Source organism: Anabrus simplex, chromosome 1 (assembly GCF_040414725.1).
Source record: "Anabrus simplex isolate iqAnaSimp1 chromosome 1, ASM4041472v1, whole genome shotgun sequence".
In the NCBI taxonomy this organism is placed as follows: Eukaryota; Metazoa; Arthropoda; class Insecta; order Orthoptera; family Tettigoniidae; genus Anabrus; species Anabrus simplex.
This window is the reverse complement of record NC_090265.1, coordinates 827,324,122-827,351,910: the sequence shown is the minus strand read 5'-3', so window position 1 is coordinate 827,351,910 and position 27,789 is coordinate 827,324,122. Positions and strand designations below refer to the sequence as shown.

General features: G+C 39.7%; 1 protein-coding gene across 1 annotated transcript in view; it reads left to right on the top strand.

Moving 5' to 3' along the window:
• garz (Sec7 domain-containing protein garz) overlaps window positions 1-27,789 on the top strand; it is a 332,880-nt gene that overhangs the window by 191,905 nt on the left and 113,186 nt on the right. The window contains exon 22 of the mRNA XM_067136362.2: window positions 12,039-12,198. Coding sequence (XP_066992463.2) covers window positions 12,039-12,198 — 160 coding nt within the window. The remainder of the gene's footprint in view (window positions 1-12,038; window positions 12,199-27,789) is intronic.

Here is a 27,789-nt window from a genome sequence, read left to right as displayed (position 1 = left end):
TAGCTAAGTTAAAGATGGGAAAGATACAAAAGATGACAGATTAGGCAGAGAGAACTAAAGGTGTGGAAATTGCAGGAGAAGGAAATAAATGAAGAGTTTCAGACATACATTAAAACAAGTATACCTAAGGAAGACATCAGAAGGGTCAAAGAACAATGGGCATGCTTTCAAACAGTCATGGTGGATCCGTGGAAACATATCAGGAAGGAAGTAAGATCAAGAAATGCCCTGGTGGAATGACAGGGTACAAGATATAGTTAAACGGAAGAAACGAGCTTGAAAAAGATGGGTGAGAAACAGAACAGAATGCAAAACAGAATACAGGCACTGCAAGAAGGAGTGCTCGAAGTTGGTTCAAGAAGAGAAAAAGAAATGCTGGCAAAAATTCACTGAATCTCTGCAAGAAGATACAACCAGAATCAAAAAGATCTTATTCCAGCGGGTAAAAAAGAAGAAAAATCCAGGTGAAGGTGCTAACTTCATTAAAAATGAACTGGAGGAAGTGATTACACAGAAGCAGGATATATTGCAGAGGTGGGGAAAATACTTTGAACAGCTTTACAATGTGCAAAATACCTCGGTACAAGGTGAAAACGAAGAACCAGATTTAGTGCACATGGAAGATAAGGAAAACGAGGTGTCCATGGCAGAGATTGAGTAGGCCACTAAAAGAATGAAATGAGGCAAGGCAGCTGGAATTGACGAGGTCACCATAGAAATGATAATAGCAGCAGGAATAGTTGGTCTACAGTGGTTGTATAGACTCTTCGGAGTGGTATGGAGAGAAAAGAGTGGACAAAAGGGGTCATTATACCAATTTTCAAGAAAGGAGACAGGAAGCATTGTGAAAATTACAGAGGAGTGACACTGATACCTCATACAGCTAAGATCCTTGAAAGAATCTTGGATAAACGAATAAGAGACAGAGTAAAGGGAAAACTGGCAGAACACCAGTATGGATTCAGAAGAGGCTGGCCCACATTTGACCCAATATTTATATTGCGTCAAATGATGTATAGGTATTGGGAATATGGAAAGGACATGGTAGTAACATTTCTAGATATTGAAAAGGCATATGACAGTGTCCCCAGAAATTAGGTATGGAAAACATACAAAACAGAGGCACAGATTGGGAATGAAACAATGCAGATGGTAACAGCATTGTATCAAAATTGTGAAACTTGTGTTAGAACTAAAGTCGGTCAAACTGAATGATTCAGAGTTGAGGCAGGCTTAAGATAGGAAGTGTATTGTCTCCCTTACTCTTCATTATCATCATGGATAGAATTCTACATAATATCAAGGAGAGGATGATGGGCGAGCAAATAAAGTCTATACTCTTTGCTGATGATGTTGTAGTTTGGGAAGATAATGAAGAGGAAGTACGGACAGAAGTTGATTTATGGAGTGAGGAGATAAGAAATTTTGGAATGAAGATTAGTACTGCTAAAATCAAGACTTTGATCATAACGAGAGGTAACAGAAAATCCAGGGGGGTGATAAAAATAGGAAATGAACCTCTTGAAGTAATGAAAAATTTTAAATATTTGGGCAGCGTGATATCACAAGATGGAAATTTGGATGGAGAAATTGATTTTAGAATACAGCAGTCTGCAAGTTTCTGCCAGTGTGTGCGATACATTGTATGGAACAAAGATGTGCCAATGGAGAGCAAGAAGGTTTTATACTCATCCTGTCGTAAACCTATACTCTCCAATAACAATCCATTTATATTGGTATTATGAATTTACTCATTCGGGACAAATATTTCAGGTTCCCTGTGGGAATCAACATCTATATCATCTGATGGCCAGGCAGGCATCAATTTTTGGTAATGAGACAATGTCTCTCATAGTGCATTGGCACAAATAGCCTACGCAGTGACCTCCACAGTATACACTAGCCGTGCGTCTTGATGGGTGTGCTATTTACCAACTGATGAGCCCAACTTAGCACATTGTGGCGAAACGCTGGCAACCAGGAATGAGTTAGGTGGAAAATTTATAATGTCCAATAACGGAGCATTTATGTTGGTATTAGTGATAGAAATCTCATTGTAATCGAAGGATTATACACAGTTTAATACAGGACTTTTGAAGGGACAGACAAAAACTGCTGTTATAACGGGGCTGTCGTTATATGACCTACTCGCTATAGCAGACTTCTACTGTATTAATAATCAATCATAGTGACTGACAAGGCCTAAGCAAAACGTGGTTATGTTTAAATTTTAGGTTTATTATTGAAAACTCGTTCTTCAATATAGTCCCAAAAGAATTTGGGGCTAGTAAGATTACTGTGGTGGTCACAGATCTCCAGAAATGATCACCTGTCAACATAACCAAAAATTGTTTTCATTGACTTCTTTGATATAGGCAAGCAACTCCATTTTATTGGAATTATTGTCGCATTTCCTGTGTGTAATCAGGTTTCTCCAGTATTTTACAAATGTCTTGATAGAAGCAGAAGAAAATTAGTCCAAGAAATCTGAAACTGTTACATCGACACAATGTCGTGGTTGGTTCTTCTGTTCTCAAAATAGTGGATTTGATCCTCGCTGTGTTAGGTGGCATTTGTGGCTGTTTAAATGTGGCAATTCCATGTCATTGGTCTCCAGTACATTAAGATTCTCACGGAACAAGAGTCCATTCCGTTTGGCATGTTGAGTATCAGTATGATGTCTTGGTAAGATAGCTATTGGTTTAACTCATTGGGCCCGAGCCACGGAACTGTTCCGTGCTTCGTATCGGTGGACCAAACGCCGGACCACGGAACTGTTCCGTTGTTTCATTTTACTACGTAATTCTACTTTTCCTCAAGAGATGGCAGAGTGAGTTGCATTTGTGATTTGCGTAGGGACTCTTTATTTGCAATTTTATATGCTCTTTGGTAATATATATCGATAGTGTGCTTGGTAATATTAGTTTGAAGTGGGCTATCTCTACCTTTGAGATTCGCTTGTAAACAAGATGGCTGCCAGTATAGAACTGATATTTACAGATATATAACCCCTTTTAGGAAGTAATGATGATTAGGAATGTAATTTTTTCAGTGAAATTAGTAGTAATATTAGTTCTAGTGTGAGCAATGCTCCTGAATAACAAATAGATGTGGAAATCGAAGAGAAAGTGCAAAGAGAAAACTGGGTTACAGCTCAGCAGGGGGACTGAGTAGGCCTACAGTCCCATGATGATAATAAAATAGTGTTTTACTGTATTCCTTGTTCCACAGTTTGTGGTATGGAAGCCTTTTGTGTTCATGTATATTTAAATCTTTAATGGTCTTGTAACTAAGAAATTTCTGATGATATGAAGCGGCACTATATTTCCTCCAAAATAATCCCAGCGCCAATGCAGTTTCAATCCAACAAATATGCAGGGCTCAATGGGTTAAGGAAATGACTAGCAATTCCAGTTATTCAAACATTCAGTCTGGAGAAAAGCATCACAGTATTTTGATGGCAAAAGGTAAGAGGGAAGGAAAAGAAGTGTTCACCCTGATCACTGTTATTTTTTCTTGTGATCTCTCTTTTATCGTAAAAATAGTTATTGATTAAGAGAAAGCAAGTTCTTCAAGAAAACGAGTATAAATTAGCCGTGAGTAAAAATTCAGTCGAATAAGATTGGAAGTCAATAATTAAAACAAGATCCTAATACAGTAGAACCCCATTTTAACGTGCCCACTTTTTAGGAATTCCCGCTTTTAATGAATATTTTCGTAAGGCGCAGCCAATTCGCCATAAGCACAATATTATTTAACACCCTTCTAACAAACCCCGATTTAAGGAAAGGTCCGCTTGTAAAGAATATATTTCACATAAATTACGATCGCACATCCCATTGTAACAAAAATTTGCGACAAGATACTTTTCTCTAAACTTGTTTTAAATGTTAATTAACTTTTGTTTTCATGTAATCTTCGTTTGAAGTTAACGCGCTAAAGGAAAGCGCTCCTTTAGCGATGCGTGGAACCAGTGTGACCTCTGGAAATCACTGTTACCAGCAAGCGGCAGTTACTATCATGCTAGATGTTGGTTATTTATGTCCTTTGAACTGTAGATGGCACTGGAATCATGGCTATATGGGAGCTAGGTGCAATTTCCGGTGAGACTAGTTGTACGGTCTGGCAGCATCACTAAATTATGCGTACATGCCGTGAGAGACAAGTAAATTTGTGAAATATAAACATTTAGGCGGAAGGTCTCTTAAAAACCTCACTTGATTTACGGTGAAAGATGTATTTCAGAAGATTGAAAGCAATTAGAAACTGAAAATGGCTATGGATATTGAACAAAATGTAAATATATTCTAGAAAATATTATGGAATAAGTAGGAAGTTGTCCCTTCCAGGCTTATGTTGCCTGAAGTGACATCGGTAGACCCCAAGTGTAAGCGTACAAAAATGTAGAGCTGTTCAAGCTTTACAAAAAAGTCCGCGTGGGCATATACTTATCACTAACCATTTGCCCTTTAGAGCGAATTTATTTCATAGTTGGCAGTAAAAAAGTAACACTTTTCAAATAAATAAATAAATAAATAAATAAATAAATAAATAAATAAATAAATAAATAGAGATTATTCCCAGATTTTACATCCAAATAGTGTTTAACCTCCTCTAGACTTGTTAAGGATTAAAATAACCTTTAAAAGTACGTAATTTGCATGAACGGTTCGGGAGTTAGGACTCTTTTAGTTGGGGTGGGTCGCTACTTAACCTTAAAATATCCATTAAAAAATTATTAATTTTCTATCGTACATCAAGCCTGGGAGATTTCTACCATCATGTTTCAGAGCATCCATAACAATAGCAATCAAGAATGACAACTAAAAAAATATATATATAATAATAATAATAATAATAATAATAATAATAATAATAATAATAATAATAATAAATATTAAAATGCATAAATAATCCCATAATGAAATTAAATATCCTATGTCCAGTCATTATCTGAAAAAGGAGAATTTTCACTATCTATAGTTCTATGGTTATGTCACCAGTCTGGTCAGCTGCCTGAACCTATAGCCGCAGCGCTGTTGCACCGGCCAGGTATTTCCATCTTGCGGCTCCAATCGTGCTTAGAAATCATGCAGAAGGTGCAGACTGAAGAATATCTCCAGCTTCATTCACTGTTTTAGTTCTTGTGTTGTTGCAAGTTGTGCTATGAGTTACAGTTCTGTCTGTGTTAAGAGTTGTACTGAGAGTTACAGCGGACTATGTTCATTATGGCTGCTAAACGTAAGAAGCTGACTCTTCAACAAAAGATTGACATCATTAGTGATGTTGAAGGGGATAGCCAAGTACCTTTGTCACAGATGGCGAAAAAAATATGATTTGGCACCCAGCACGCTATTTAACGTCATGAAACACAAGGAAGCTATTCTGACTGCAGAAGTGGAGTGTGGTTCTGGGGCAAAAATACGGAAGAATATTTGTTCTTCACTGTACGAGGAACTTGAAAACATTTTAATGAAATGGTTCAAGGGAAAAAAGAGTGAGAACGTTCCAATTGTTGAGAACACACTTAAACAAAAAGCTCAAGAAGTCTCATTTGAGCTGGGTTTGGTCGATTTCCATGCTTCTAATGGCTGGTTTGATTGACCTAAAAAACCAGCACAATCTTTCGTTCCAAAACGTGTGGCGATTGTGCGGAAATTAATGACGATACAGCTGTGTACTGGAAAAAGAATATGTTGCCTCGACTTCTTGAAGGACGTAGTGTAACAGTAAATGTGGTACTTCGGTAGACATGAGACGCAGGGCGTGTACCATTCGTTGAAGTGCGTACAGCGGGAGAGGGTTTGTTTAGAAATAAATCTTAAAATTTTTCCTCTGAGTTTATTAATAAATTCAAAGTCATGTCATCTCTGTACAGCAGATACAGTAGAAAATGTTCCTCGTCCTAGGGCTGGCGATGTCCTTGGATTCCGGCAGCTCTTCCTTTTCCCATACCAGTGAACCACCATTCCTCCCCCGATGGAAGTTCTAGAAGATCCATCCGACGTCTTGAAGATCCATACGGTGCTGATGAAGGGCGTTGAGGTAGTCCTCGTGAATGATGAACGTGAATGAACATCGTTAAGCCTTCGGGCGAGTTAATGCAAAGACTGCTTCTGCACTGATGAGAGGAAAGTTTATCAATGGTTTTAACAAGGTTCAAACACGGAAAAAAAATGTATCTTTGAGAATTTATCACACAGTGAAATGTCACTAAATTTTGTCCCGTGTTAAATGAAAAGAAGGCCACTAGACTCGAATGAGCATGTAAGTTTAATACTCATAAAAATAAAAGTCCACTCGAAACTTATCGTCGAATTTTAACAGAGTCACTTGAAGTTTGTGGCACTTGGCATAATGTAAAGTAATGCCACACGACTTAGTTCTTAGTTTGAAACACTGTTCAACGTAATTTAATTGGATTAGAAAATAAAGATGTTTCACTCGTGAATTCGAACTCATTCACGTATTGATAATAACATGAAATTAAAAGACGAAATTAATCATGTATTGACAGTCCTCGGTTCGACTGTTCGTAAAATCGAAACGCATAACTGAATGTTCGTAGAATTAAAACGTGCTGTTTAGCATAATTGAAATGCACAGTTCACACATGAACAGTTTACAGTTCATGACCTACAAATATTTACACAGTTCATTAAATGGCAAATTAGTGACGTAGTCATGCTTGCAACCGAGTAAATCTGGATTAAAACACAGTCTCATAAACTTTAAGTATTTAGTACTCTGTAAGGAGCAAACTGTTCTAAGTCCTGTCCAGAACATTAAACTTCAAATTACGAGCACTCTAAAACATTCGCAAGTCTTAGACACTCGTGTAGAATAAACAGTCACTTGATAATGTTCAGACGAAGCACAATTTATATCACGTCCCGTCGGAGTAAAAGTTTATCACTCACAGTATAAAGAAATCCGTACAAGTCCATATTCGACGCGATTGGGTTAAAGTCCACGGACTCGAAGATTGATAGCCGCTTCGTGCTAGATCACGGTTCTCGCGAACCGACTGTATGAACTCCACTGCCTAGTGTGCACATACACACTCTGGCCACACACTCAGGCCACACACTGCTCTGCTGAGCGAAGCAGTACTGTATTTATATCTGATCCAGGCCTTCACATCTCGTTCCATAACTTCATCGCCTCATATCAGATTTACGTGAAACTCTGCAGGAACGTAGATAAGGGATCGGGTTACACAATGATGTTGTTAAATTTGTTTAATTATTATTGTGGGGAAAGTTATTACCCATAGAAACTCGAAGAACATTCCACATCAGTCTAGGCTCTGTGTTGTGGTGAGGCATGCTGTGACGTCAGCCGCTCTCTACGTCACACGCGCACAGCTGTTGCTCGCCGTCCAGTCAGTCTTTCGTAGCCGGCCCGGAGCGTAACGTAACGTGTAAGTTTTTTTAAGATTTCTATTACGGGGACTTAGTTTTGTACCGCCGTTACCGGTACAGTAGTGCTAAGGATATTTTTAACGCCCATGAAACGGGAGTGTTTTACAATATGCTCCCGTCCAAGACATATGCTGTTTGCACAGAAAATTGTCAGGGACACATATCCTAAACTCAGAACCTCATGTGGATGTTGGAGACCTTCGTGACGATGCAAAAAGACAAAGTACTGAAGAGGAAGAAGACAATCCAGCAGAACCAAGTGCAGTGGAGAGACTGCATATTGTCTGCTGGTACTTCTGTTTCAACGTTGATGATGACTTCATCAACAGCTTCAAACAAAATGAGAGAAAACTTATTTCCGAGAGACATCTGGGCAAGAGGAAGCAAACTACTGTACTGAAGTATTTCAGAAAGTGAAGGTTAATATGCTTATTCCCACGGTTCTCATAGTCTGTTTTTCTCAAAACTCTTTTTGAAATCAAGTTAGGCCTCTGTTCAAGTTAAACTTGCCAGTCAGTAAACCTATTTCTCTTTTCCTTACAGCAGGTTGTGCCCCCAATGGTCCACTAAGGAATTTGTTATAGCTGCTCTTTTGTAAATATTTTCTGTTATTCTTGTGTTAATTTGACTTCTTCATTCATTCCCTTTTCCAGATTCTCTCTGTGTAGGTTAGTGTACCAAAGCCCTCCACCTTACTCGATCTTTCCACCATTCCTCTTCTAGTACTTTATTGCTATCAACTCCTCTATTTGCAATACAGTCCACAACAGAGCTCCTCCATCTCATTCTAGGATGTCCCCTAGGCCTCTTTTCAGTCTCTGTATCCATGAATGTTTTCTTTGTTATTCTCTCTCCTGGCATTCTCATCATGTGTCCAAACCATAGCTTTGCTATGTCAATCTCTTCTTGAAGTTTACACACTCCCACGTTTCTCCTTATTTCCTCATTTCGTATTCTATCTCGTCCTGTCTTTCCCTGTATGCTCCTCAAGAACCTTATTTCAGCTGCTTGTATCTTACTTTGGTTCCGCTTAGTTAACGTCCAGGCTGCTGAAGCATAGGTCAGTATAGGTTTATAATAGGATGAGTATAATACCTTCTTGCTCTCCATTGGCACATCTTTGCTCCATACAATGTCTCGCACACACTGGCAGAAACTTGCAGACTGCTGTATTCTTAAATCAATTTCTCATTCCAAATTTCCATCTTGTGATATCACGCTGCCCAAATATTTAAATTTTTTCACTACTTCAAGAGGTTCATTTCCTATTTTATCACTCCCCTGGATTTTCTGTTACCTCTTGTCTTGATCAAAGTCTTACTTTTTGCAGTACTAATCTTCATTCCAAAATTTCTTATCTCCTCATTCCATAAATCCACTTCTGTCTGTACTTCCTCTTCATTATCTCCCCAAACTACAGTGTCATCATCAAAGAGAATAGACTTTACTTGCTCGCCCATCATCTTCTCCTTGATATTATGTAGAATTCTATCCATGATGATAATGAAGAGTAAGGGAGACAATACACTTCCCTGTCTTAAGCCTGCCTCAATACTGAACCATTCAGTTTGACCCACTTTGGTTCTAACACAAGTTTCACAATTTTGATACAATGCTGTTACCATCTGCATTGTTTCATTCCCAATCTGTGCCTCTGTATTGTATGTTTTCCATACCTAATTTCTGGGGACACTGTCATATGCCTTTTCAATATCTAGAAACATTACTACCATGTCCTTTCCATACTACCAATACTTTTCCATCATTTAACGCTATGTAAATATTGGGTCAAATGTGGACCTGCCTCTTCTGAATCCATACTGGTGTTCTGCCAATTTTCCCTTTACTCTGTCTCTTATTTGTCTATCCAAGATTCTTTCAAGGATCTTAGCTGTATGAGGTATCATTGTCACTCCTCTGTAATTTTCACATTGCTTCATGTCTCCTTTCTTGAAAATTGGTATAATGACCCCTTTTGTCCACTCTTTTGGAACAGTCTTTTCTCTCCATACCACTCCGAAGAGTCTATACAACCACTGTAGACCAACTATTCCTGCTGCTATTATCATTTCTATGGTGACCTCGTCAATTCCAGCTGCCTTGCCTCATTTCATTCTTTTAGTGGCCCACTCAATCTCTGCCATGGACACCTCGTTTTCCTTATCTTCCATGTGCACTAAATCTGGTTCTTCGATTCCTCCTTGTACCGGCATATTATGCACGTTGTAAAGCTGTTCAAAGTATTTTCCCCACCTCTGCAATATATCCTGCTTCTGTGTCATCACTTCCTCCTGTTCATTTTTAATGAAGTTAGCACCTTCACCTGGGTTTTTCTTCTTTTTAACCCCACAGGAATAAGATCTTTTTGTTTCTGGTTGTACCTTCTTGCAGAGATTCAGTGAATTTTTGCCAGCATTTCTTTTTCCTTTCTTGAACCACCTTCGAGCATTCCTTCTTGCAGTGCCTGTATTCTGTTTTGCATTCTGTTGTTGTTCTGTTTCTCAGCCATCTTTTCCGAGCTTGTTCCTTCCTTTTAACTATATATTTTACCCTGTCATTCCACCAGGGCGTTTCTTTATCTTTCTTCCTTCCTGATATGCTTCCACAGATCTTTTCAGCAAACTCCACCATGACTGTTTTAAAGTATGCCCATTGTTCTTCGACCCTTTCGATGTCTTCCTTAGGTATACTTGTTTTCATGTGTGTCTGAAACTCTTCATTTATTTCCTTCTCCTGCAATTTCCACACCCTTAGCTTTCTCTGCCTAATCTGTCATCTTTTGTATCTTTCCGAACTTAGCTATTACAACTCTGTAATCTCCTACGAAAGATTCACTTGGGAGGGCTGTTACATCTACCAACATTTTCCTGTTACCTTTCTCGACCAAAATGTAATCTATTAGAGTTTTGATTTTGTTATCCCTACTATATTGTGTTACCTTCTGTGTTTCTTTCGAAACCTTGTGTTACCAATGACCAGCTCATTTCTTCTACAAAAGTCAACCAAAATATCTCCAGCCTTGTTTCTCTTCCCATATCCAAATGGACCTATAATCTGTTCATCTCCTTTTCTTTCCTGACCTACTTGGGCATTCATGTCTCCTATTATCACAACTTGTTTGTCCTGTATATGGATTTCCAGATATTCAAGGTATTCCTCTAGATCCATATCTGTATGTCCTGTTTGTAGAGCATACCCTTTGCCGGCCCCCTGCTGTAGGGGTAGCATGCTTGCCTCTTACCTGGAGGCCCCGGGTTCGACTCCCGGCCAGGTCAGGGATTTTCATCTGGACCTGAGGGCTGGTTCGAGGTCCACTCAGCCTACGTGATTAGATTTGAGGAGCTATCTGACGGTGAGATAGCGGCCCCGGTCTGGAAAGCCAAGAATAACGGCCGAGAGGATTTGTCATGCTGACCACACGACACCTCATAATCTGCAGGCCGTCGAGCTGAGCAGCGGTCGCTTGGTAGGTCAAGGCCCTTCAAGGGCTGTAGTGCCATGGGGTTTGGTTTGGTTTTTGGAGCATACCCTTTAATTATATCTGTAACACCAGTTTCAAGTCTCAGTCTGACCTTAATCAACCTGTCATTTATGTTTTCCACCAATTCTTTTCTAATTATGAGACCTACACCATTTTTGGCTTCTCTTTCTCCACTATAATATAAGGTGTATCCTTTATTTAGTTTCCTCTCACCTTTTCCTTTCCATTTGGTCTCACTGATTCCCAGCAATGCTACATCTTTGTCAACCATGAAATCTACAATTTCTTCCACTTTCCCTGTTAGTGTCACTACATTTTTGGTCGCTGTCTTGATGTATTTGGTTGCTTTTTGCCCATTTCTCACATTTCTCCCAGCATCACAAGAATTGCACTTCGCTTATGGGGAACGCCCCAGCATTTTCCGAGACTTCAGTACACTTGTCATCATATAGGCTTTTATTACGATGGCTTCGCCACTCCCATAGGCATTTTAGAGCTACTGCCAGCCGAAACTTGTAGGCCGTTCCTAACATGGAGAACAGATGCCTTTTGTAGCTGCTCCTGTGGAGTACAGATGCTACAGCTGTTATGGGGTTTCAGTGGTATTTCCTCTACTGAGGGCCCATTTCCCTTCTATAAGGACTCCTCCACCCTTAGCCATTGGTCCTTATAGTGGTCAGGCTATTTACCGCCGCCCAACACTCGGCATGGAGGCACTGGCTGCATGGTTTACTCCGTTACCATAGCAGATTAACTGGCTATTTGACTTCTTAGTGTTTTTTTTAACATGTTCCTTTATTACTTCTTGACATTACATTAGTTAGACATAAATGTATTATTTTTTTTGTGATATATAGCCTATTTTCTTTGAACCCCCTTTAAAGGAAAACCCCTTTTTAAAGAAGAAATATCAAATCCCCCTGAGATTTGTTAAAAAGGGTTCTGCTCTATATCGGAGTGATTGAGAACTTCTAGTGCTTAGGTCCTCTAGGGTTCTCTTTGTTGGCAATTTGGTGCAGTTCAGCTTCATATTTTAACATCATTGTTTAATTTGATTTTAATTTGTCTGAAATAGTTGCTACATTTTTTCTTGTGTGTTATTTGTTGGTATTATAAACTATTCTCTTTTTCAGGGACCGTGTTAATACTATATGGCAAAGCGTTAGAGATCATATTTACAGCCTCATGATGGGAGCTGCTGCATGTGATCATCACCTTTTATTGGAGAGATCAGTGGTTGGATTACTGAGGCTAGCAATTCGTTTGATGCGCAGGGAGGAGATGAGTCCAGTGGTAGGTTTAATTTCTACAATTTTGTTAATACACTCTTTATCACAGGATTGGTTTGCAAAATCAGTACATCAAGATTTTTCACGAACAGCGAAATCTAATTGGTACATTACCTGCTTTTGTAAAGCATATTTGCTTACTCTTTCAACTTTTCTATAACACTGATGCATTGTATTTTGTGTTTTGTTGAAATGTACTATGTTATTTTACAACATTGTATTACCTTCTATTGTACTTCTCAAAGAAAATTGCTGAGAAGTTCCTTTAATTATCTATGATTGTATTGTGTATCTTCAGCTATCTAGTTTTGGCACATTGTCTGTACATTAACACTTTATGTACATAGATGCATACCTGCTAAGTCTCCCAATTTAGGCAGAGGACACCCGATTTTTTTACATGACTTCCTGATCAGTTAATTTTTTCTCCCTGTTTTAAGCCAATGATAGCAGAACTTAAAATATGTTTGGAAACTTCTGCCATTGCAGGATGTTTCTTCAATCTCTGAAGATCGTTCTCTTAATAGTTGCTGTGACTAGCTGAAGGTGCTCTTATTGGCCACTATGTAGCCAGAAGTCCTGTTCTCATTGGCAGCTTTAAAATGAAAAACAAACATCTTGATGCTCAAATGTTGCGTTCCTTTTCTCTGTTATGATGCATTGTATAATTGTTTATTTCTAGGGTTTGTTCTGCGTGTTTGCTGTGATTATGAATGTGGCTTGAATACGTTTAATTGTGATTAATGTAGTTTTCTAAAAAGTTAAGTTCTACTAACTGTTTGTTCTTGTGATAGAGGTAGAGATAATGCTAAGTTTCGTGTAAGAGTTAATTTAGTTTACCGCATTTCCTACTGTTTTACAGTTAATTGTGTCCAGGTTCTGCCTTGTCAATACAATTCAGAATGTATTATTATTTAAACTATCATTTACTTATATACTCACTTATATACACACAGAAGTACACATTTCAAGAAAACCAAATTCTCTTCTTCAGCTTGTAAAATCACATGTATCAATGACCTAATTTAAAATGAACTATGTGCCAACAGATTGCAGACAAGATGACAATACAACAATTTTAAAAATTCAAACATGAAAATCTTTCATGTAATGTACCAGTACTGTGAAATATCTGTGTGTGATATATTAAAATACAGCGGGTTGACTGTGGATCCATTGTATTTAAATGTGGCATTATTAATGGTCTTACGTAGTCCCACCATTAGGTGTTGAGACCGTCTGCTTATCATTACAGTATCTTAACAGAAAGTAAATCTGTTATTTGTAGATCAAGCCTGCCAGGTTAAAATGAACTTTTTCATTTGTCTGTAAGAAAAAAGAAAAGAACTAAACTGTAATGGTTCTAAAGGCTGAGAATCCATCATTGAAATAGAAAGTAACTTATATTAGATGCAGAGGTCGTGCGGGTGTGCGGGCACTATGAGCTCAATTGGCAGGCTGGCTAGCTGGTGAGTTGAGCGACTAGAGGGATGGAGGGGGGAGTGGGAGGAGTCTGCAGCATAGGAGGGGAGTTGTTGTTGCCCTTTTCCTTTCTTTCTCTTTCTAAAATATTGGATTGCAAGTTTAAATAAATGATCATCTGCCCTGTGTTTGTTTAAACTAATTTTGTTAAGTTTCTGTAATTTATAAATTTCTAATTTCTCAAGAATGTTCATCTGTTCACCCTTATTTAAAGGGTGCAGCAAAACCATGTAACTTTCTATGTTCATGAACTGGTGATTATCATCGTGCATATGTTCACACATGGCAGAGTATCTAGCACATTTTCTTGTGTTAACATGCTCTTTGTAGCGTACTGCTACACTTCTACCTGACTGCCCTATACAGGGTGGCCCACTTAAACCTTTCACCGCAGATATATCTGGAACAACAAGAGATATTGAAATATGACTTTCACGGGCATGAAGGGAGGGAAGGGGCTAATTAAAATAAATACTATGAGCCAGTCAAAAACGTAGGAAAATGGTATTTTCAACATCAACTTACGTTTTTTAAATGGACACCCTGTATTATTTTGTGCGCAATCATTAACATGATAAATCACATAATTAATGGCGTTCGTTTCATCACAATAGGTCAGTTACATCCCGAGATATTGCAATGTGAATTTGACACTTGAGATAAACGAAACGTGCAGCAGTTGCACATCCCGAGAGTCAAGCGCGAAACTCACGGTCCTCTTACTCGTGATATGATTGCCGTACTATGATGCGACAGGCGCTGTACTTAATACTATTTGCACTGTTATCAACAGGGATGATAATAAGAGAAGGGTTTCCTGCCACAGCAAAAGTATAGGTAAATAACGGTTTCTCACTTGCATGTTTTATTTACCTACACAGTACAGTGCAGTACTCTGTCTTGGAATACTTCAGAATGTACATAATTCGTATAGCAAAGTTACTGTAACGAAATTCTCTTATTATCATCCCTGTTTATAACAGTGCAAATAGCATTAAGTACAGCACCTGTCGCATCGTAGTACGGCAATCATATCGCGAATAAGAGAACTGTGAGGTTTGCGCTTGACTCTCGGGATGTGCAACTGCTGTGCGTTTCGTTTATCTCAAGTGTCAAATTCACGTTGCAATATCTTGGGATGTAATTGACCTATTGCAATGAAACAAACGCCATTACTTATGTGATTTTTCATGTTAACGATTGTGCACGAAATAATACAGGATGTCCATTTAAAAAACGTAAGTTGATGTTGAAAATACTATTTTCCTACGTTTTTGACTGCTCATAGTATTTACTTTAATTAGCCCCTTCCCTGCCTTCATGTCCGTGAAAGTCATATTTCAATATCTCTTGTTGTCCCAGATATATTTGCGGTGAAAGGTTTAAGTGGGCCACACTCCCGATTTACTATAAATACTGCTTGTGTTCATGCCCTGTTTTTCAGTAAGTGAATTTTTTAAATTGATATACAAATTTATTTGCAAAATCATCAAAACAAGTTCATTTTCAACAAACTCAGCAAATTAAATGAAATACTGACACACACATTTTACAAAATCTGCACATGAATTAATTACATATAAACACAGTTGTTTACAAGCTCTGCAATTTTCTTTTTTTACATAATGTAATTCAGTTCAATGATTCGAGACATACTGTAAGTGAATTTGTTACAATTGATTGTTGTAATATAAAATTCTTAAAATTCTGGCAATTCATTATATAGTCCAGTCTGTGTACATCCAGGATAAGTGAATTTGTGCTGTTTTTTGCTGTCTATATGGGTGACACTTGTTCACTTGATACTAGGTAGTTCCAGGAAAGTTTAATTTGATCATGTAAGGTCGTGATATAAATGGAGATGAATTCCCACTTCAGTTTAAACCACGAACCTATACATTCTCTGCCAATGCCAGGTTTGATGGACAATGTCGATTCTCGGCATTGCTGCAAACACATCTGGGTGCAGATCCACCAAGCCAAGTTTCTGTTCCATTATTGTATCCAGGTTCTCAACCCATGCTTGTGCAGGGACCTAACGTATAAAGTTACTATTAGTACAGTGTTATTCCTCTAAAAATATCTTGCATAAGTTAATGCTAGCAGTCAGAGCTGAAGGAGGTCATATGAGAACTGTTCCAATTGTGACTTCAAGAAGTCTGCAATTCTTGTCTAAAGCCAAAGCTCCTGCACAAGCATGGGTTGAGAACCTGGATACAATAATGGAACAGAAACATAGCTTTGTGGATCTGCACCCAGATGTGTTTGCAGCAATGCCGAGAATCGACGTTGAAACAGAAGTACCAGCAGACAATATGCAGTCCCTCCACTGCACTTGGTTGTCCATCAAAACTGGCATTGGCAGAGAATGTATAGGTTTGTGGTTTAAATTGAAGTGGGAATTCATCTCTATATCATGATCTTACATGATCAAGTTAAACTTCCCTGGAACTACCTAGTATCAAGTGAACAAGTGTCACCCATATAGACAGCAGAAAACGGTACATCCGGGATAAGTGAATTTGTACCGAACAATGCACACAGTTCATTTGATTTAAGCATATTACCTAGGTCCATGTTTGTTTAATTTTTCAAAGTCAGCAGTAATGTAGATATAACATTCATTTTTCATTCACTCTGATCTGTATGTAAGCTACTTGGCACTGTACTGCGTTACTTTTGTTTATATGATACCAATAACATTGTTATAACATGCTCCTATCCAGTCCACCATGTAGTAAATGTATCAATAAGAATTTGAAATTACCGCGTGGTAGATTACTCGCAAGTAAATCGGAGCTCCGTAAGTACAAATTAAACAATTATATACATATGCCTAAAACATCTATGTTACAATTGATTGCTGTAATATAAAATTCTTAAAATTCCGGCAATCAACAGCTTCAAACAAAATGAGAGAAAACTTATTTCCGAGAGACATCTGGGCAAGAGGAAGCAAACTACTGTACTGAAATATTTCAGAAAGTGAAGGTTAATATGCTTATTCCCACGGTTGGCCATGCAGTTAAGGGTGCGCAGCTGTGAGCTTGCATCCAGGAGATAATGGGTTCAATCCCCGTCAGCAGCCTTGAAGATGGTTTTCCATGGTTTCCCATTTTCACACTAGGCAAATGCTGGGGTTGTACCTTAATTAAGCCCACGGCCGCTTCCTTTCTACTCCTACGCCATTTCTATCCCATCGTCGCCATAAGACCTATCTGTGTCGGCGTGACATACGCAAGTTGTAAGATCTGCAGAAGTTGTCATCCCTTCAACTTCCTACAGAGGCGTCATAACTCTGCAAACATCGGAGTCTCTCCAAATTCAGGAGTCATAGACAGAGTCAGGCCATGATACATGTACACTGGTTGAATTCTTCCTTTCCATTGCAAGTGGCCTGTACATTAATGCTAGGAATGCCTTTTCTGTAAATGTACTCATTCCCATGAACATGTGGCTTCTGAAGTTGTACATGAGTACAGTCTACAGTTCCGACAGCATAAGTGAAGCTCAAACGTTCTTGCCACTTAGCCCGTGCTTCCTGCATCTAAGCAGCTGGAATTTCATCAAATTATCTGCTTTCATTTCTCTTCATGTCAAAACAGTTCTCTGATATGTCTTCAACTCCACTCTGAAACCCAGGATCTCCAACATAACGCAAGATGATTTACATTTTTTCTTCATATGTTAGTGCACCACCTCTTGTTTCTTTGGAGTGCCTAAGGAAATGCTCCGCTAACCATTCAGCATGCTCCTTGAAAATCCACAGCCTGTTTCCAGTCATCTGACCAGGTCAGGAATGGAATGAATGAAGCGGTGAGGATAGGAATCGTGCTGGCTGCCAAAGCCTGTCGCACTCCTCTGGGGCAATGATTAATGACTGACAGATGAAATATGATGATATTGGAGAGTGCTGCTGGAATAAAAGATCGCTGGAAAAACTGTAGTACTTGGAGAAAAACCTGTCCCGCCTCCGCTTTATCCAGCACAAATCCCACATGGTGTGGCCGAGATTTGAACCACGGAACCCAAAGGTGAAAGGCCCGCGCACTGCAGTCTGAGCCACAGAGGTTCTTTAGCATCCTCCTTACTGGACCTTTATAACGCTCTGTAATCAAGTTGAGATGATTCTCTGTGAAGTTTATATAATTTTCTTTTCCGATTAACCACCACCATTACCTCTGCCATGCTATTGAACTTGACACTATCATTTGGAGTCACCTACTGAGTTAGCTCAAGGAAACATGAGCAGGTGCTTACCGGAAAGAGTGCCTGCTTTATCTTTATTTACCAGAAATCTGGAGCGCCCACTCTGCTACTCGAGCGACTGGAGTGTGCGCTCAAGGTCACAGGTCTGCTGTGAGTAACTGCTTCCAACAGGCAGTTTTTATTCACCTCATTGCGAGTGCCTGCTCTAAATTTGCGAGTAAAGAGTGCGTGCTCATTTTTATTTACACCACCCAATGTCATGCCATTATACATTCAGTTCTTGTTTTGTGTCATTACCAGCACTTCACTCTATGATGCAGTATGTGTTCAAAATGTGTACCATCACATGCCACACATTGTTTATAATGATTTTTAAGATTATTGAATGTGTTTATGGACAAAGGTTGCTGTAAGGACACTAAAATAGACATTATATTCTCACATAATTTGGATATACACTGAAGAAAATGGAAATTGCAACACCCAGAAGGAGTGGTGCTACATTGCTGCAATTGAACATGCAGGACGAGTGTTCGGTTATGATTTGATGATTACAATTTCAGGTCCCTCTGACTGCAAGTTTGGAAACAATCAATACAGGATGTGCCCACCACGAGCTGCAATACATTGATGAATTCGTCGAGGCATGGAGTCAATAAGGCCCTGGATCGCTTCCTGAGGAATTGTGGCCCATGCTTGCTGCACTGCACGGGTCAGTTGTTCCAGAGTTGTGGGTGGCTGAGGGCGGTTGGCCAGTTGTCGACCCATCATGTCCCACACATGCTCAATAGGACTGAGGTCCGGGGATCTGGCTGGCAATTCTAAGGTTGTGATGTCGTGGAGAGCTTCCCTGGAGATGCGTGCAGTGTGAAACCGGGCATTGTCCTGCTGAAACATCCCATTAGCAATGTTCGCCATCATATGGACAACCACTGGATTGAGTACCCTATCAACGTACTGTCGAGCAGTCATAGTGCCCTCAACAAGCACTAATTGTGATTTCACATTAAAGCCAATAGCTCCCCAGACCATAATGCTTGGTGTTGGCCCTGTGTGCCTCTCAACAATAAGATCTGGGCAGCCCCTCTCCCCGGTACGTCGGCGCACACGATTCTGGCGATCGCTGCGGGCAAGACAGAAGCGCGATTCATCACTAAAGACAACCCTATGCCATTTGTCGACCCACATTGATCTTTCTCGACACCAGGCCAGCCTTACACGTCGCTGTTGTGAGGTCAATGGAACACCTTCTGCAGGGACACAGGCTCGTAAGCCAGCTGCACGCAGGCAATTACCAACTGTTTGTTGTGTAACGTGGGGTGCCACAGCTGCTCAAATTTGCTCTACTGTTGCATGGGGTTCCATCCGGGCCATACGAATGATGCGGCGATCCTCTCTCACAGTTGTCTGTCACGCTGGGCCTGTGCCAGGTCTACGAGTGTGGGTACCTTCATTTGACCACTGCTGCCATACACGTTGTACCATAGATGCCTGTTGGCCAACACGTGCAGCGACAGTCCTTAACGATAATCCAGCCTCACACAGCCCAATTATCCGAGCCCTCTCAAACGGCGACAGTTGTTGATAGCGTGCTCTTCTTTGTTGTCGAGGCATGTTTGATGGGGAACACTTCACTGCACAGACTGCAAGTCAACTACGCTTCACCAGAGTCCGTATACTGGAGTTGATTCCTCCGCGACCAATCATGTGGGGAGACCTGTAGCAATAATCCAATGGGTCTGAAACTTTGATCGTTTACATACCTACATGGCATCATTCCATATCTTGAAAATCAACACAAACGACCAATGCCTTCATGGTGTTGCAATTTCCATTTTCTTAAGTGTATATTTGATGAGGATACCTATTTTGAAAATTGTTTCTTTCAACATGCCCCATATTTAGGCATCTGGGTCCATGAGATCTGGGGAGCAGGAGTACAGGAATGGAGTTCCATGAGGAATTAGAAATTAGGCGATCTCCAAAGTGCCTGTGTAGAAGTGTAAGCTACTCGCCTGCAGTGTGGGCTGTAGCTCCATCTTGCTTCATCCATTGTTGTTGGAAGATTGTTTCTGGCACAACAAAAAATGCACAAATCCTGCATGAATAGGGTAATAATGAGGTCTCTGTGGACTACCCAGTATACTGGTTTTGGATTTTGTACAGCAACGAAATAAGGGCACAATATTCCATGGCTATGCTTTGGGGACTGTAACACCTGTTGTAAAAGTCATCCATGATTTTCGTTTGTGGTGACTGTCCTTGAGCACCCTGCTGTCCCCTTTTGTTGATGTAAGACTTACCCTGTATGTTGGAACTTGTTAACAACAGCTGACGTTCTGTTATTTGGTGCCTCCTTAATAAATTGCTCCTTTTACTGTTCTTTATGTGAATCAAGCTTGGCCCATTCTACCACCCCACACCGTATGACCGGAAATAATGTTGTACTATAAACCTCTTGTCTGTTGTAAGAACCATAATTGCAGAAATAAACGCAACACTGAATTCACAATATGTCAAACTATTATTAAAGCCTTTTTTTTTCAGAGGCGAAGTTAGTAAATAAATTCTTCATTCCTAGGGAAATATGGACAGCAGATAACCAATACTTCCAGTGTCATTTGTTTTGCTACATACTATGCATTCATTACAAGATATTGTAATGGCCACATTGAAAAATTTTATATATAAATTTCTTTGCAGTAATGAAATCCTGTTCTCTTGTGGAGGTTGACTATCATACCAGAAGCAACCAGAAAGACAATTATGACTTGGTGATAGGAAGCTGTACTTCCCACATTGTAGAAGATCTTCAGCAAAACAGAAAAAGAGGTCCTTTTTAGTCAGTCAGAGAATATTTCACAGTTGCTTGTGATTGTCATCAACAAGTTATCTCTTGAAGAGTGAAATGCTAGCAAATGCTTCAGTTGCACAAATCTCTTCCATTTCCCAGGCATCATTTTCTGCAGTGAAATATTTTGTCTGCTAGTTCCCAGCATTGCTGAATGCTGAATTTGATAAGGAGCACGATGCCGTTAATGAACAACAGTCCCAGTTCTGTGCATTTCGGGTAGATTATCTTCGCATGAAAATCCTGAATGAAACAAGAGTTGACTTCAAGTAATCATTTGTTGGAAAGTTAAGGAATGGCGATGGGAGCTTGAAATTTGACAGATTAGCTCGTGTTGTGTTGGATGTTCTTACACTTTCACACAGCAATGCTGAGTGTGAGAATATTTAGTCAGATGGCTAAAACAAGAACTCAGTTCTGATCCCCGATAAGTGATGAGAATTTAGATAAACTCGTAATTATAAAATCAAGACTACCAAGAACTATTTTGAGCAAATAATTACCAGTTGTTTTCTAAGTAAGGCAAAATCTGCCACAACTACTTTTCTTAAACAGTAGAACTGTGTTTTTAAGCAGATGCAGTCATGGGCAGGGAAATTTAATTTTTGGTTTAAATAGTTAAACTCTTCTACCACCTTTGTTGCATCTCTCCCTTTCTTCTCTCTTTCAATATATTTATAAACAAAGTAACGAACCATAAGCGGCATACAGTATATGTACCTGTCACGAGATATTTTTTAATAACTGGAATATGGTACGTGATATTTCAGTTTCCTCTTATTATGTTATAGGCACACAGATTACACACCATTTGCACCAAACAGTCTTAAAAATGTCCAATGTTAGCACACACACAGGCTTTGATTGTGATGATGATTGTTTTAAGAGGAAGTACAACTGGTCAACCTTCTTCTCTTAACACTAACCAGCCGGAAAATAGAAGAGGCTCAGCACTTCCAAAAATGTTATCGACAAAAGATAAGCGAAGGACACAAAGAGAGTGAAAATGAAAGATTCCTTAGAAGCCTCACAAACCTAATACCGTCAGGGTCAGAAAGAAACAAGAGTTGACCAAGGGAAGTCAGATAGGATAGATGAAAGTTAGAAGCCTGGCACAGGTAAGTGGAAGTAATACCAGGACTCAGTTAAGGGCCCTGTTGTTACAAATCCATGCTCCCAAGATGAGAGCCTGCCGGGCCTCCTACAACAGACAAGGGACACTGTAGGTATATTCTATGGGAAATCCGCTTCTGCTGCCACCAAGGAATGCTTCAATCTTTCAAGTGTAGGGTGTCTCTTCTTACAGACACCTTAGTTGAATACACAAAGCTATAACATCTGCAATCTATTAAAAATATGAAATGAATAAACGGTGATTAAAATAAGCATAAATAACAAGAATGGGCGCCACCTGCAAAACAATTGCAGGAATAATTAACTCTGTAGAGCAACGAGCAACTCCCTCTCCCAAGGTGACGGTCATCAGGCTGACGAAGCTCCAGACTTACATTATAACCTTACCTGTTACCATTTACCCCTGAAATTGAAGTTAGGTATCATGCCAGGTTCATCCTTACTCCACTGATAAAAGATTTAGTGCAAGTTTCATTCCATGACTTTACTGCCAAAATAAATAAAATATATATGTTTTTACATATATATATATATATATATATATATATATATATAAAACAAATACCACAATGATCATCACTTGATGAGACCAACACCTGTTCGCCGTTTACAAAGGACAAATATACAGACAACTAAAAAACCACCAACAAAAATCAGAATTAGAATGACTTGCCGCACACGCATACATACTTGTATAGGCTTACTACACATCTTTATAGCATCCCGAAAAGTTACTGGTAGCAACGCTCTCACAGGCACTTCTTGACGCGTCACTCAGTCAACCCAACCTTGCTTAAAACAAAGCCGTCGTATTGGCTATCGAGTGTCTGATGTGACATAGAATGTCCTCACGTATATCCACATTGATCCACTCCAATCTTCAGCCTATACTACCTGCCATACGCCGGGTTTCCAAGCCACTTTGTTGCAACACATTCAAATGACTCCAGGCGTCTTTCCCAATATAGCCACTGTTTTCTGTGTTGCACAATGCTTGAGCAACCTACACTGCCATGCCATGTGCAGACACTTACACAAATTAAAGTTACATATATATACCAAATTCCCTACTACAAATTATTCTTCTAATCTTATGTTTTTACATATTAATAAACAAAAGTACATGATTTACATGACTTCAATATTACAAACTATATTACGAAAATTTCCTAACCTAAAAATTTGGGGATCGTACATTCGTACGGTTACAATACCTTCCCTTGATTTGTGAAGATTTATATGTAATACATCTGAGCAAATCACAATCTTTTCAATACAGAAGTCTCCACGAACCTGTTACGCAGGCGTAGCAGGGGGAGAGGTGATAGTCCCACGTGGTGCGTCCCAGGTGGCGGATAGGGGGGTCCTAACCAGCTTGCCGGCGGACTTGAGGGAAATAAAATACCTCTCGTGGACCAAACACACACCCCCTGTGGGTGGAGGAGGCAGACGAACAATACACCCACAGTATCCCCTGCCTGTCGTGAGAGGCAACTAAAAGGGGCGACCAAGGGATGATTGGATTAGAACCATGAAACTACTTGTGATTAATACCACCACGCGGGGAACACCATGGGTCGTTATTACTTGCGCTTAGTACCACTATGTTAGGTACCAAATAGGTTTGTAATTAGTAGCAATCAGGAGCACCGTGCAGTCAGGCTTTTAGGTACCCGTGATTAGTAGCACTATATGAGCGACACCAGGTTTCTGGCTTGCCTGTGATTAGTACCCACTATATAAGGAACACCATGGGATAGTACGAGTCCCTGTGGTTAGTACACGTATGTGATGAAAACCATAGGTTTGCGTTGCCTGTAAATGGCGCCTCTATGTGTGAAACACCATAGGTCTGTATTACCTGTGCGAATTTCATTACCTGTGAGTAGTACCATAATGTGTGGAATACCGCGAGTCTAAGATACTGTTGATTAGTACCGCACCATGTCAAATACCATGGTTCTACTTTCCAAGCGATAAGTACCATTATGAAAGTGCGATGACCTATATTTTAGACCCCTTTAGCTTGCAAGCATCATCGATTTAGTCTTGAGCTATAGAAGCAGCCCCTTGGTCAGTATTACTATTGTTTCTGAGACTGAGGCATTGCGGGTCGTCTCCACTGATTGTTTTAACTTCATATCCATCCGTTCATTTTTCGTCCTCACGTTTTGAATTCTGGTCAGTGGAGGATTTTGTATTTTTATTTTCTCATTGCATTTCGTCTCATTTCGTACCATCAGGGGCCGATGACCTCGATGTTAGGCCCCTTAAAACAACAAGCATCATCATCATTTCAGTACAGAAGTCTACACAGCCTGTCAAATTCACTCAAGATTTAAAGAAAATTCACACATTCTTCTTAACATACACAAAACATCTGAACTTAAAATACTTCACCTTACATACCTCTTAAGATTGTGGATTTATTTATTTATTTATTTATTTATGTATTTATTTGTTTGTTTGTTTGTTTGTTTGTTTGTTTGTTTGTTTGTTTGTTTGTTTGTTTGTTTGTTTGTTTGTTTACGAAGCACAAGATACAGCTACACTGAGCAAATTTCACTTGCACTGTCAATAGACTATTTAACAAACGTAAACTTTCATAATAAAATATAACAAACATAACAATATATAACAAGATCAGGTACACATCCTACTAATAACTGTCCAAATCGAAAACCATGAGAATGTCCATGTTCATAGCCAAGTTGTCGTGGGTCAAGATGGCGGTATAATCCCTTCACATCAACTTATCTTTAAGATACTATTTACACACCTCTCGAATACACTTTTATTTGATGCTATATCAAGCTCTTGTCTCCTATTAATATTGTTAAAGAGTATTGGGAGGCGGATTAGGAAAGATCGTTGAAGTATTGAGTGCTGAGTGTGGGGAATGTGGAGAAGGTCTTTGGTTCTGGTGGAGCGGGAAGGAACGCGGAGAGAGAAGAGAGAAACAAGATGTTCCGAGCGGTAATGTCCATTTAAGATCTCGTGGAGGAAACTCAGGTCAGCTACCTGTCGCCTGATGTGCAGCGGTGACACATTAATTGCCATTAATACCTGCTGCGTAGACAGATTTCTGAGCTTGGGGTTTCTGTTCCTTACAATTGCAGCAAAGAAGGACACTGCTCTGTCTAACTGCTTAGTATTGGAGGGGGCGGCTGTTGTCCAAATCGGAGAGCAGTAGTTTGAGAGGTTGAACGATCGTGAGGAAGAAGTGACGAAGAGCAATGGTATCAGAAATTTCTGTGAAGCGGTAGAGAATGCCTAGTAATTTCATAGCCTTGGTTGTATATGTTTCTATATGGTTCTTAAATTGTAATTTTGTATCGAATATTACACCTAGGTCACGCTGTTGCGTAACCACGGTGATGGGCTTGTCGAGTAGGTAATATGATGTTGGTAGAGGAGATTTACGCAGTGTTATGGTCATGTGGCTGCATTTTTGTGGATTGGGGAAAAGTTTCCAAGTACGGCACCAGTTTGAGAGGGCATTAGGTGAGGACTGTAGCAGAGCTGCATCTGCTGGATTCCTGATCTCTCTAAATATCTTGCAGTCGTCAGCAAAGAGTAGGGTATTCGCTGTTTCGTTGAGTTTGGACGGCAGATCGTCCATAAACAAAGAAAACAGCAAGGGGCCAAGAGTACTGCCTTGTGGGACACCGGAGGTGACTGGTAACCATGAGGATGAAGTGCCTGATATTACCACTCTCTGCCAACGGTTATGTAGGAAGCCAGCAAGAAGGGTCAGAAGACTGCCATGAATATTAAATCGTTCGGAGAGTTTATGGAGCAACAGAGTATGGTCAACAGAATCAAAAGCTTTCGAAATGTCTACGTAGCAGATATCCAGCTGTGATTTAGCTGCAATGGCGTGTGATGCAAAGCTATGCAGAGTGGCCAGGTTTGTTAGACAAGAGCCACCTGGTAGAAAACCATGCTGCTTGGTTGAGATATACGGCAAAGTGAATGCGAGGAGACGCTGGTGTATAATTTTTTCAAAGATAAAGGATAGTGTGGGGAGAATAGAGATTGGTCGGTAAGATGAAACATTAAATTTGTTGCCTGATTTGAGAAGTGGAACAATATTTGCCTGTTTCCAGGTAATAGGAAAATAGCCCGCGGCAAAACATCTGTTAAATAATTTAGAGAGAGGGACGCAAAGAGTGCTAGCAGTATTTTTTAGGAAAAGAGGACCTATAGTGTCGGCACCGGTAGCTTTGTTGGTACAAAGAGTTTGAAGAAGGTTATGAACTTCACTTGGTGTGGTAATTATCCTTGATAGGGTTCTGTTTGAAGCTGTACCAACGGGAGGGAGCGGTTGGTTTTGTAAGGGAGGGGAGAAGTTGGAGAAGAAATACCTGTTGAACAGTTCATTGCGATCGGCGCCATCTGCTGTTGCATCGTTGTGGTTCACGCTGACAGGAATCCGCTCCGTCCTTCTCCGTGTGTTGATGAGACTCCAGTAGCGATATTGTGTGTACCAATCATGTCACCTTTGTTATTCAACAGGTGATAAGCACACTTGCTAACTTTCTTACCTATTGTGTAAGGTCCCTGATACAATTTAAAAAACATGAATTTCCTTATTGTCTGCAGATGAAATGTGTGGAACCTTTAGTAATTATCTCCATGATGCCTCTCCTGTTACCTCATCCTCCTATCAGCTGCCTTCCTTAAATTCTGCCTCACTAAATCAATCATCTTTGAAGATACCGCTTCTGCTGAGGATAGATCTACCATGGTTGCCAATCTCACACAAAAACTCTCTTCCCATTCTTTCACACACAACTTACAGACTTTCATTCGGAACACACATACATTTCACAATCACAACACCCCTCCTGTTCTGAAAACACACCACAGTCGCACCTCTTGCATCAGTACTCTTTCACACTTCGTTGAAATCATTCGTACTAATTTCAGCATCAGATATTCCACTCATACGTTTGAATCGTCTTCCTGTTCTCTCATACACATTGTCACTCTCACTCTCTTCAAACTTTCTCCAAATACCAAATAGCTTTCCAACACAATTACTCCTCATAAAATCTTCAAACCCTGAATCCCCATAATATTCACAACCCCTCCTATGAATCTCATTATGCACAAAATGTGACCTAACCTCCACTTCACAAAGACTTTCACCCACAGCATCGACAGTTTTCATCCACTCATCCTTATCGGACATACCAGCTTCAATCACCTCCATCTCATTCACACAACCCTTCTCACATTTTCTTTCTCTCACACTCTCTCTCTTCCTGAAATCATTACTATCACTGACCTCGAGACCCCCACCATTACTACTAAATTCTCCCATAATTCCTACATCTTCCATATCTTTCATCGTTGTTCCCACTCGCACATCATTCATGCCATCAACATTGTTGGTCTTGACCATCTTAACAGAAGTTTCATTAATCTCAAAATCATCACTACTCTGACACATTCTCGACGTAACATTAATCTTCTCACTTACACCAACATCTACAACATATGTCTTCCTCAAAGACTCCTCCTCCACAAAATAATCGAGGCGCTCGGGGCTAGATAATGGTAAGCCACATTGAGGAAATTTTACAGGAGAGCCATATGAAGGTTCAAAAAATTCCATAAATCAGGTGATGGACATACGAGAGATGTTTATTGAATGATAAGGTACTATATACATCAAGGTATTATTGTAACATGAAATAGAACCTTTTTAACTAATGTACATAGTATAAAAAACATTAATACACATAATTTTTTGGCTTGTCATTGTCTATCACCAAAGATTCAGTGCCAACGTTTGGCTTTACTGATCATCGATCATGTCACTCTCACCGTCATCTAAGAAACTGCCATCAATTAATTCAGGTTCCTCAACCTGCTCTGTGGTTTCGTACTGAGTCAGAGATAAATAATATC